General features: G+C 42.2%; 1 protein-coding gene across 1 annotated transcript in view; it reads left to right on the top strand.

The window, feature by feature from the left end:
• The window catches only part of LOC145349087 (E3 ubiquitin-protein ligase RMND5A), a 45,879-nt gene that overhangs the window by 21,320 nt on the left and 11,307 nt on the right, over positions 1 to 13,252 (top strand). Inside the window, exons 2-4 of the mRNA XM_080197457.1 lie at positions 47 to 189; positions 3,191 to 3,286; positions 11,993 to 12,127. Coding sequence (XP_080053583.1) covers positions 47 to 189; positions 3,191 to 3,286; positions 11,993 to 12,127 — 374 coding nt within the window. The remainder of the gene's footprint in view (positions 1 to 46; positions 190 to 3,190; positions 3,287 to 11,992; positions 12,128 to 13,252) is intronic.

The following is a 13,252-nucleotide window of genomic DNA, read 5'->3' as shown; positions in this document are numbered from 1 at the left end:
TTTAAAGATTAAAATTCATGTTTCTTTTCTTTTTATGTGGCATCAGGGCAAGATGTTGAGTTGTCAGGGACCTTGTCGCTTGTTTTGTCTCAGTGTTGCAAAAGAATAAAGGACACAGTTCAAAAACTGGCTTCTGACCACAAGGACATTCACTGCAGTGTTTCACGAGTAGGTAAAGCCATTGACCGGGTAAGTTCATGCCAATTTCTACTGACAATGTCCACAATTTTATTCTTGTGGATTTTGAATTAGATTGGTCCAGTTGTACAATTGTGTGGAGAAGATTTCTTTGATATATTTTTAATTTACCCCTCTAAGTGACATTAGGCTTTAGGATACACAAACCCCTTCATCTGGTGAAGTTTCTTCAGTCGCTGAACTTTCACCTCCAACCGGTTATTTTCTCTATTCGATTACGTCCCAGATGTGTCTTTATCCTCACTATGCCAATATCAGCTTTCACATTCAGGAGGCTTCAATGTAAATTACATTTGAGATGAAGTCTGCAGAAATAAGTCCAAATAATGATGCATGCTTCACAACATCCCACACCCGCAAGATATGACCCTTTGTTTTTGTGCACTGTGGACATAGGATCAAATGAATATTGAAATATTTTACTGTACTTTCAACTTTAGATCAACAAACTTCTTGTTTTTATCATCAAAATTCACAGTTCAGTTAAACCAGATATTTTTGCACGTCATGTCTGAATGTTTCTGCAAGGTTCCTCGAAGAGGAGAATAGACTGGTTAATATTTACTTATCCGTGGTTTAAATCTGCATTTACTGTAGTAACTTTGTATCTTGGAATTGATACTCAATGTAATTTGAGGAACATCTTTTTAAATTGAGTTTATTAATAAAATGAAGAAGTACCAATTTTCCATTACTTTACATCGCAGTATTTCAAACTATCCTTAAAAAATCAATGTAAACATATGAAGGACTAGTAATAATATGAAGATACAAACATTTGTGACTTTCCTTTATTCACCATCTTAACAGGATGTTAGCCTGTTTTAACCTGTTAAATCACTAGTCAAATAGCAAAGAAATTTCATACAATCTAATTAGATGTTAATTGACTAATATCATAAATGTCAAATACCAGCTTGGTATCATTCCGCTAATAGATCGTAGAAATCATAGAAATCCTACAGCACAGAAAGAGGGCCTTCGGCCCATCGAGTCTGCACTGACCACGATCCCACCCAGGCCCTATCTCCATATCCCTACATATTTACCCACTAATCCCTCTAACCTATGCATCTCAGGACACTAAGGTCATTTTTTTTAGCATGGCCAATCAACCTAACCCACATATCTTTGGACTGTGGGAGGAAATCGGAGCATCTGGAGGAAACCCACGCAGACACGAGGAGAATGTGTAAACTCCACACAAACAGTGACCCATGATATTGCATCCACATTTAAAAATAAGACTCTGGATGGGATAAGCAAATCAGCTTTCAAAATTTTGTTTGGTTAAGTTTTAGTTTTATTTATTACTCACAAGTAGGTTTACATTAACAACACAATGAAGTTACTGTGAAAATCCCCCAGTCACCGTACTCTGACATCTGTTCAAGTACGCTGAGGGAAAAATTAGCATGTCCAATGCACCTAACCAGCACGTCTTTCGGACTGTGGGGCGATACAGGAGCACCTGGAGGAAACCCGCGTAGACACATGGAGAATTCCATACAAACCGAGAATTGAAACCAGGTCTCTAGCGCTGTGAGGCAGCAATACAAATTCCTGCTACCGTGCCACCCTAAGTGATTAAGTTTTCAAGAAGTCTGGTGTACCCTATTTAAATTCTTTTACTCAAAATAAAGCAATCGTGTTTATTTTCTTCAACTGCAGGCTTGCCAAAGGCAACTAAAATATTTCTATCTTATTTTGTTACGTGATAAATAAGGAGCTGATTTGATGGCTATTTCCTGATCCTGAAAGTTATTTTGTTTTGTTCACAATGTTTCAGCACTGAAACCATTTCTTTATCATCGTATGTTTCCTGTTCTTATTTAACTGCCCTCACCTCCCCACTTTCAAAACATTATGTAAGCTGAAATATAGATCCAGGCCCACGGTTTGTTCTCTTGCTCTTTGCCCAAAATGCTATTCACTGGCTTGGTGGTGTTGTCAATTATATGCTACACCATACATTTACACTTTCTCAAGGGCAATTAGAAATGAGCAGCAATTGCTGACCTTGCCACCAATTCTCATCCCATGAAAGAATGGAAAAAAATAATGCTGGGGAGGGAAGGGGAAGAGACTCTAGGATCATTTTTGATGAATGAAGTTAGATGCACTGATTGGCATTCCTTAACTGTAACTATTTTATGATCCAATTGACAGGCTAGTCGATAGCAGGAGAAGGCAGGGTGAGTTTGGGTTGAGGGGGTACCATAGAAGACAATGGCATTGATTCTATCCTCATCCAAAATCTACATGTACTTTCAGGGATCATTGGACAGTGATTAATAGTAGAGACCGTGGTCAATTTTGGCTATGTCCTACATGGATGCTAAGACAACTCGAGCAATAACAACTATCCTGACATGGTTTTTGTAGATTAGTCTTTTTGTTGAATAAATTATGAACCCATCAAAGAAATCTCAAATTGTGTACATAAACTGTAAAATGGAGACATATTCAGATTTATTTTAATACATAGTCCTGAACAGAAATTATGGCCCTTAAGTTGAGTGACTGATAATGTTGCTTCTGATCATGAAGAGTGATTGCAATGATGTTCATTCAGCTCTTTTATCAGTGAGAGGCTTGCTGAGAAAACCACTGCTGAGTTTTGTCCTATTCTGAAAAGTGTAGTAAATCTCAATAGCGCAACTGATTCATCTGAATGTACGTACTGAAATCAAATTCTAAACTGCTGGCTATCCTGTTGTAGAGATTATCAAATTCTATCACCAGCTGCATTGTATTGTTTACTCTCCATACCTGTGGGGCATTCTGAATAGTGGTGTAGTGAATTGGTGCTCACTAGTTCCACACTACTATGCGCGACAGAATTCTGGTTCATAAAATGCTTCTGATGTGTTACATTTTGTCTGTTAATCTTTGGAAAAACTGAATGCTTATCTTGATTTTCCACTCCCTATTTGTGTCGTCACTGAAGACTCCATTTTGTTTCTGTATTCTGCTTTTTTTTTAATTCCAGGTATTTCGGCATGTTTCCCCATTCTTTATACTTACAGTAGATGCCAAATACTGCTCCTTTTATCCAAGAATGGGACAGAACTTTGCTACGAATCAGGTAACTATGTTGATTTTTTACCACACAAAGCAATTTTTCATTTGTGCAGCAGTGTTCATGGAAACCTCATTTTACCAGTGTGCCCTATTTGGCACTTTGTTTATAGCCCAGCATTGAATGTGGTGCTGCCGGTTCTAGCCTATTTAGCTGCATTGGTTGTTTTAATAGTCTGAGAGCCTGAGAAGGGGGATGATACAGGCCATACTCTCTGTTGCCAGTATAAGTGTTCATACTACAGTTCTTGTAAGGATTTACTGAACTGCTTTAGGAATTTTCTACAAGGAAGACTGAGAGTGAAGTTGGATGATATAAGTGTTTTATTCCTGCCTTCTGTTTTCATCAGTCATGGTTCGCTTGGGAGCTCTGTCCTCTCTGATTCACAAGGTTTTGGGTTCAAGTCCCTCTCAAAGGTTTGAGTGCAAAATCAAGACTGACAGCCCAGCGCAGTGCTGCGGCAGAGCTGCATTGACTGAGGGGACGTCTCATATGAGATGTTAAACTGAGATCCCATCTGCTTGCTCAGGTGAATTGGAACATAAAAACATAGAAGATAGAACATAAGAACATAAGAAATAGGAGCAGGAGTAGGCCATCTGGCCCTTCGAGCCTGCCCCGCCATTCAATAAGATCATGGCTGATCTGTCGTGGCTCAGTTCCACATTCCCGCCCTCTCCCCATAACCCTTAATCCCCTCTCTTATCAAAAACCCATCAACCCGCTTCTTAAAAATATTTAGTGAGGTAGCCTCCACCACTTCAACAGGCAGAGAATTCCAGAGATTCACCACCCTTTGAGTGAAGAAGTTCTTCCTCAACTCCGTTCTAAACCGCCCCCCCCTTTATCTTGAGGCTGTGCCCCCTAGTCCTACTGTCCTTTCTGAGCGGGAAGAGTCTCTCCACCTCTATCCTATCCATCCCATTCATCATCTTATACGTCTCAATGAGATCTCCCCTCATTCTTCTAAACTCTAACGAGTACAAGCCTAGTTTATTCAGCCTCTCCTCATAGCTCAACCCCCTCAACTCTGACATCAGCCTAGTAAACCTCCTCTGCACTCCCTCCAAGGCCAAAATATCCTTGCGTAAGTATGGCGCCCAAAACTGCACACAGTACTCCAGCTGCGGCCTCACCAATGCCCTATATAGCCGCAGCAAGACCTCCCTACTTTTATATTCAATCCCCCTCGCTATGAAGGCCAGCATCCCATTAGCCTTTCTGACCACCTGCAAGCTGGGTTTTTGCGACTCATGCACAAGGACCCCGAGGTCCCTCTGCACCGCCGCCTGCTGCAGTTTTTCTCCACGTAAGTAATAATCCTTCTACCATTATTCCTAGGAGCAGGAGGAAGTCATTTGGCCCTTTGAGCCTGCTCTGACATTCATTATGATCATGGCTGATTGTCCAAGTCAATAGCTTAATCCTGTTTTTTCCCCCATAACCTTTGATCCCATTCACCCAAGTGCTACATCCAGCCACCTCTTGAATACATTCAATGTTTTGGCATCAACTACTTCCTGTGATAATAAATTCCATAGGCTCACCACTCTTTGGGTGAAGAAATGTCTCCTCATCTCTGTCCTAAATGGTCTACCCTGTATCCTCAGACTGTGATCCCTGGTTCTGGACTCCTCCACTGTCAGAAACATCCTCCCTGCATCTACACTGTTTAGTCCTGTTAAATCCCTATGAGATACCCCCTCATTCGTCTGAACTCTAACCTAGTCCCAGGAATGCATCCCAGGGTTCTGAAGGAAATGGCAGAGGGGACAGTGGATGCCTTAGTGATTATTTACCAAAATTCACTGGATTCCGGGTAAGTGCCGGAAGATTGGAAAACGGCTAATGTTACATCATTGTTTAAAAAAGGTAGCAGACAAAAGACAGGGAATTATAGGCCAGTTAGTTTAACATCTGTAGTTGGAAGAATGCTTGAATCTGTCATCAAAGAAGAAATAGTGAGGCACCTAGAAAGGAATGGTTTGATAGAGCAGACGCAGCATGGATTCGTTAAGGGGAAGTCGTGTTTAATGAATTTATTGGATTTCTATGAGGATGTGACTAGTGCAGTAGACAGAGGGGAACCGGTTGATGTGTTTCTAGATTTTCAAAAGGCGTTTGGTAAGGTGCCTCACAAAAGGTTGCTTCAGAAGGTTAGGGTGCATGGAGTTGGGGGTAAGGTGTTAGCGTGGATAGAGGATTGGTTGTCTAATAGGGGCTAACCCCAAAAGCTTGTGAGTATATTATCAAATAAATAGGTTGGACTAAAACCTGGTGTTGTCAGACTTTTTACTGTGTCTAATAGGAGACAGAGTTGGTATCAATGGGTGCTATTCTGATTGGCGGTTGGTGACTAGTGGAGTGCCGCAGGGATAGGTGCTGGGGCCTCAGCTATTTACCATTTATATAGATGATCTGGAGGAGCGGGCTGAGTGTAGGGTGACGAAATTTGCTGATGACACGAAGATGAGTGGAAAAGCAAATTGCGCGGAGGGTGTGGAAAGTCTGCAGAGGGATCTGGATAGGCTGAGCGAGTGGGCGAAGACCTGGCAGATGGAGTATAATGTTAGCAAGTGTGAGGTTATCCACTTTGGCAGGAATAATAGTAGGAGGGATTACTATTTAAAGGGCGAAAAGCTGCAGCATGCTACGGTGCAGAGGGACCTGGTGGTCCTTGTGCACGAGTTGCAAAAACCCAGTCTGCAGGTGCAGCAGGTGATCAGGAAGGCGAATGGTACGCTGGCCTTTATAGCGAGGGGGATAGAATATAAAAGCAGGGAGGTCTTGCTGCAACTGTACAGGGTACTGGTGAGGCCGCAGCTGGAGTACTGTGTGCAGTTTTGGTCGCCGCAGTTGCGCAAGGATATTTTGGCCTTGGAGGGAGTGCAGAGGAGGTTCACTAGGCTGATACCGGAGATGAGGGGGTTGGACTATGAAGAGAGACTAAATAGACTGGGTCTGTACCCGTTGGAGTTTAGAAGAATGAGGGGGGATCTTATAGAGACGTATAAAGTAATGAAAGGGATGGATAAGGTAGAGGAAGAGAGATTCTTCCCGCTTAGAAAGGATAGCAGGACTCAAGGGCACAGCCTCAAGATAAGGGGGGGCAGAGTTGAGGAGGAACTTGTTCACTCAAAGGGTGGTGAATCTCTGGAATTCTCTGCCCGTTGAAGTGGTGGAGGCTACCTCGCTAAATATATTTAAGTCACGGGTTGATAGGTTTTTGACAGACAAGGGAATTAGGGGTTATGGGGAGAGAGCGGGAAAGTGGAACTGATCTACTTCAGATCAGCCGTGATCTTATTGAATGGTGGGGCAGGCTTGAAGGGCTAGATGGCCTACTCCTGCTCCTATTTCTTATGTTTAGTCAATCTCTCATCATATGTCAGTCCCGCCATCCCTGGAATCAGCCTGGTAAACCTTTGCTGCCCTCCCTTGAGAGCAAGACCATCCTTCCTCAGAAAAGGAGACCAAAATGGCACGGTGCTCTTGATGTGGCCTAAGGCCCTATATAGTTGCAACAGCCCATCCTGTTCCTGTACTTGAAACATCTCGCAATGAAGGCCAATATGCTATTTGCCTTCTTTACTGCCTGCTGCATCTACATGCAATGTAAAAGATCCCATGGTATAATTTGGAAGAGGAGCAGGAGTTATCTCTAGTGTCCTGGCATTTTCATATCCCTTAATCACCATTGCAAAAATTGATTGCTATTTGTGAGAAATTGCTGTATGCAAATTAGCTGCTGTGTTTGTACATTATTACTGTGACTACATTTCAAAAGTTCTTAATTAGCTGTAAATCACTTTGCAGCCATGAAAAACGCAATTTAAATATAAGTCTGTTGTTCTCTTTCTATCTTTCTCTCACTTTCTCACACTCCCTTTTTCACATTCACCTCTGCTCTATTATTCTTGCTCCAGTTCCCTCCCTGGGTCACATGCACCCTTCCATCTCTCTGGGCATACATGCTTGTAATTCCATCTCCTTTATATCACTTGGCTCCATTCCTGTCTTATCACATATAACCTTCATCTGTGTTTTTGTTACCTCCATTCTTTAACTATTGCAATAAGGTACTGGCTGGCCTTCCATCTTCCACCTCTGAAAACTTCACCTCCACCAGAAATTGGTGGAATTACAAAACCTATGGCAACTATTATTTATGCCAGACAGTGACCATTTCCAACAAAAGAGAATCTAACCATTGCCCCTTGACATTCAATGGCATCACCAACACTGCAGTCCTAATATCAACATTCTGGGGCCTGCCATTGATCAGAATCTGAACTGGACTAGCCATATAAATACTGTGGCTGCGAGAGCAGGTCAGAGGCTAGGAATCCTTTGGTGAATAATGCACCTTTTGACTCTCCAATATCTGTCCACTATCTACGAGGTAAAAGTCAGGAGTCTGATACTATCCACTTACCTGAATGAGTGCACTTCTAGTGATACTCGGGAAGCTTGACACCATCCAGAATAAAGCAGTCTGCTTGATTGGCACCCATCCAGAAATATTCACTCCCTTCATCTTCCACGCAGCAATGTGTTCCATGTACAAAATGCACTGCAGGAATTCACAAAGGCTCCTTAGACAGCACCTTCCAAACCCACAGCCTCTAGATGGACAAGGGCAGCAAATAGATGGGAAAACTATCACATTTGGATTCCCCTCCAGGCCATTCACCATCCTGACTTGGAAGTATATTGCTGTTTTTTCACTGTTGCTGGATCAAAATCCTGGAACCCTCTCAAACAACACTAGGTGTACCTACACTACATGGACTGCAGTGGCTCAAAAAGGCAGCACACCACCACTTCTTGAGGACAATTAGTAATAAATCATGACCTAATGAATGGCCCATCCCATAAAAAGATTTTTAAAATAATTCGCCCACTGTCCTTGTGCACGCTGGCCTAAATTGGTTTCCAGTCTAACAATGCTTCAACTTTATGTTCAACATTGTGTTCATCATTTCCTATATTTATGACCTCATCCAGTCCTGAATTCTGGAGTTCCGCATCCTGCATTTATTCCACCACCACCAAGGCTTTAGTTGCCCAGACATTAAACTCTGGAAATCCCTAGATCTATATATCTCTCCGCCTCTCCTTCCTCAAAACATTTAAAACCTGTGTCTTTGACCAAATCTGTCTTAATATTTCTTCCTTTAGCTTGGCTTCAGTTTTTGTCTGATTACATTCCTGTAAAGCACCCTGGGATATTTTACTACAGTGAAGGTGCTACATAATTGCAAGTTTTTGTTAATCTGGAATTGGAGAGACAGAGATATTGCAATATTTAGAATATTCAAAAGGAGCGAAATCCTAGACTTTCATTGAAATATAAAAGCTTGTAATGGTCGATTGAAGTTCCTCTCTTCAGAATAAAATAGTTTTTAAAAAAAATTCTTTCATGGCTTGTGGGCACAGCCAGCCTTTGCCCATCCCTGATTGCCAAACTGAATAGTTAGCTGGACTATTGTGGAGATCAGTTAAGAGCCAACTGCATTATTGTGGATCCAAGTCACATGTAAGCCCAATCAGGCAAGGATAGCAGATTTCCTTCTCTGAAGCATCAGGTGGTTTTTTGAACAAAAATCGATGACAGATTCATGATCATCATCAAGCCCATAGGACATAACAAAGAACAAAGAACAACCCAGCACGGGAAACAGGCCCTTCGGCCCAACGAGCCCGCGCCACCGCATCATCCTACACCTATTCTACCCTGCGTGTCTACGAATGGAACCCCTAACTTAGCCAGATTCAGGGGAGAATAGTGTCAGTTTGGTAAACCAATCAGCCTAAGAGCACATCTTTGGGGTGTGGGAGGAAACCCACGCAACCACAGGGAGAATGCGCAAACTCCCACAGACACAGGCCCAGATCCATGTATCTGCACAGCTAGCAGTGCTGGTCACTGAGCTGTTGCGGCGCCAGTCTACCGGTCCAGGATCAAGCACAGACACTGACACGAAGTACTAGGCCACTCCCGGAACCTCCAAGAGCAGCCCACGCACGACCCACCGTGTGCATGCCCCTCGTTTGACACGAGGTGGACCTCCACCTGCGGAATAAAAGACAAAAACGTTAACATACAAGTCTGCACTTCCGGTGTCTCCCGAGGCTCTGACCTTATTTAATACCCCCTACTATAACCCTCCATCCTCGTTTCGCTCATGTGTCTGTCTAAGTGAACCTTAAACGAGTCCAACATCCTGCCTCCACCACCCTACTCAGTAGCACGTTCCATACCCCTACGACCCTCTGCGTGAAGAACCTTCCTCTCACATCCAAATTATACCTCTCCCTCCTCACCCTTAGATCATGACCTCTCGTAATTGTACTCAGTCTAGGGAGCAGTCTCTCATTTCATCCCTCGTAATAGATATTTCCTGCAGCTGATCCACAGCTCCCTCCAAGACACTACACGACACCGAACCCCCCTCGTTCGTGAACACCGACGCAAAGTATTCATTCAGGAGCTCCCCCATTCCCTCCGACTCAATACATAACTCCCCACTTTTGTCCCTAAGAGGACCAATTTTCTCTCTAACTACTCTCTTGCTCCTAATATAGGAATAAAATGCCTTTGGATTTTCCTTAATCCTACCAGCCAAAGCCATTTCATGCCCTCTCTTCGCCCTTCTAATCCCTTTTTAGCTCCCTCCTACTCTCTCTATATTCCTCCAGCGCACACTCTGTACCCAGTTGTTTCGACCTAACATACACCTCCCTCTTCTTCCTGACCAAGTCTTCGATACCCCTTGTAATCCACGGCTCTCTAATCCTACCTTTCCCATCCTTCCACTTAACCGGAACATACCTCTCCTGCAACATTTTCATTTTGCCCTTAAAAGCCTCCCACTTGCCAACTGTGGACTTGCCAGCTAACAGTCCCTCCCAATCAGTGTCCTGCAGAATTAGGCCACTCAGCCCCTAGGGTCTGCTCTGCCATTTAATCATGGCTGATATTTTTCTCATCCCCATTCTCCTGCTTTTTCCCCATAATCCCTGATTCCTTATTTATCAAGAACCTATCTGTCTGTGTCATAAAGACACTCAATGACCCGGCCACCACAGTCTTCTGCAGCAAAGAGTTCCACAGATTCACCGCTCTTTGGCTGAAAAAAATTCCTCCTCATCTCTGTCTTAAAGGATCGTCCTTTAGCCTGAGGTTGTGCCCTCTGGCTGTAATTTTTCGTGGAAACATCCTCTCCACGTCCACTCTATCCAGGCCTTGCAGTGTCCTGTGAGTTTCAATAAGCTCCGCCCTCATTCTTCTAAACTCCACGAGTACAGAGCCAGATCCTTGACCGTTCCTCATACGACAAGCTCTTCATTCCACAGATCACTCTTGTGAACTTCCTCTGGGCCCTTTCCAAGGCCAGTACAACCTTCTTTAGATATGGGGCCCAAAACTGCTCTCAGTATTCCAAATGGGGTCTGACCAGAGCCCTATACAGCCTCAGAAGTACATTGCTGCACTTGTATTCTAGCCCTCTTGACATGAATGTTAACATTACCAACTAACTGCTACCTTGACTAGCTTTCAGTTCCAGATTTACTAATTTAGTAGTAATTTGGTGGTACAGAACGAGAATGTTGCTGAAAAAGAAACATGCTGTTCACGTTGAAGCTTTTCATCTTGCACTCATCAGGATAGTTTGTTTGCAAGAATACCAACAGTAAAGGGGACAACAGCATATACTGCGTGAGAAGGGAGTGCTGATTGTTTGGCAAATTGACTCTGATTTCCAAGCTTTGGTTCAAGTTCAAGGCATTGCCATGGGGCTGAACTAGGTAATGGCTGTCCCCCAGACTTTTGTTTAGTTGAAACTTTGACAGCATGTCTCTTTTTTAGCAATAAATAGTTGCATCTGTTAGTTAATTCTGATTAAATTCCACTAGCTGCCATGGTATGATATGATATGGCGTTTGCACATTCTCCTCATATCTGTGTGGGTTTCTCTGGGTGCTCTGGTTTCCTCCCATAGTCCAAAGATGTGCAGATTAGGTTGATTGGTCATGCTAAAATTGCCCCTTAATGTCCTGAGATGCGAAGATTAGCGGGTGAAAATGTAGGAATATGGGAGTAGGGCCTGGGTGGGGTTGTGGTCAGTGCAGACTCACTGGGCCGAATGGCCTCTTTCTGCACTGTATGATTCTATGAACCTGTATCTCTAGAGCATTAATCAGTACTGCAAGCTGGATTTTTCCCAGAACACAACAGATGGCTCAAAGTTTAGCAATAGTTATGATATAATTTCTACATTTTAAGGCTGTTCCAGAGTTACCACTGACAATTTTCTCCAATTAAGAAGACATCTTTATACCTTGCATCTTATGCCTCTTTGAATGCCACTATTGGAATTGACTGCAAAAATCTACTCTTTGATCAAATGTTTGGTCATCTACCTTAATATTTCATGTGACTTTGACAGATTTGGTTTGCTAACGGTCCTAATCCAATATTAAAAGATGGTTTATTAATACAAATTGTTGTTGAGTTATGTAAAGAGGTATCTGGAGCTTCATCTTAAATCTTTTTTTCCATTTGTCATTTTTACTTCATTTGACATTTTTACTTCATTTATTATTTTTTACTTCATATGCCCAATGATTTTTGTGCAAGTAAAGAAATACATTTTCTTCTCTGCTTCATTACTTTTGAAAGTTAATATTCTCACTTGCAATTTGTAGAATTTTGATGCAGATATCAATGGCGTGGCAATAGATGGATGCTGGCAAACAGATAGCCAACGTCTCCTTAGTGAGGTGATGGTGGAACACTTCTTCAGACAAGGGATGCTGGATGTGGCAGAAGAACTCTGTCAGGTAAAATGATGAACTATAGAGTAGTTCATATTCAGTGCCATCGAGAATTCCTTACTCTTTCCTAAATTGCTCCTCTGAAATTGACCAGGCATTTTAGAATGGATTAAACTTGTCAGTTGAATATAGCTAATTCCTTGTGCTCCACTGTGTGTATATTCACTTTGTCACTTCACACTATGTACTAACTTTTGCAACATGCTTTTTACTTTTGTCAGATCATTTAGCCCTCCCTGTATAGTGACTCTCAGCAGTATGGAATAAATATTGTCCATTTGTTATGGGCTCTCCTAACCTATTGTACTTGTAATTAAGTAATTTATGCTCAAGTTATCTCTGTGGAAGGCACTTCTCTGATTTCCCTTATGACTACATGGAGAAGTTCTTCAGGATATTTACCACCTTATATTCAGCAGTTTCAGATTCCTTTAGGATTTTCGCCACAACTTTCCTCCTGGGAGTACTGCACGAATTGTTTACTGATGTGGTTATTTCTTCATTACCCTTCATCTCTAGATTCCTGTTTGTTACTCTAGTCACCCCTTTAACCTATTACTACATTATCTTTCATTTATCTTGCGTCAGACGCCTCATGATTCAGTATTGAGACCATTACTATTTCCAGTTTACAATAGTGACTTGTATTCAAACATCAAGCGTAAACTGGTTGCATTTTGAGATTATATCAAATCAGGGTAGCAGCTCACCACCACCTTTGCAAGAGCATTTAGAGATGGACAATCACTAGCCAGCAAAACCGGCATCCTGTAAATGAATTTTCAATAAAAGGAAAGTCAGAGAACTGATGAGGTTACGAATTCTGCCATTTTGAGTTATCATTCGATGTTTTGCCAGACCGAGGAGAAAGAAACTGCTTAGAAATTACAGAACGAGTTGTTTAAAAAAAATAGGCAGAAAGTGGCACATTCATTTTGATTTTGACAAATATAAAAGCTCTGCATGTTTAGAGGAAACATGGGTGATCCACATAAGAAATAGGAGCAGGAGTAAACCGTTTGAGCCATCAAGCCACCTTCATAAGTGATGTTGAAATAAAGGAGGGTGAAGTTGAAAAGATCCATGCAGCTTTCATAAATTCTGTGCACAAAACATCAAAGAGTAGTAATC

The sequence above is a fragment of the Carcharhinus amblyrhynchos genome, chromosome 1 (genome assembly GCF_965287045.1).
Source record: "Carcharhinus amblyrhynchos chromosome 1, sCarAmb.v2.hapA, whole genome shotgun sequence".
NCBI classification, from domain to species: domain Eukaryota; kingdom Metazoa; phylum Chordata; class Chondrichthyes; order Carcharhiniformes; family Carcharhinidae; genus Carcharhinus; species Carcharhinus amblyrhynchos.
Note: the sequence above shows the minus strand (reverse complement) of the source record. Positions and strands in the feature narration are given on the sequence as shown.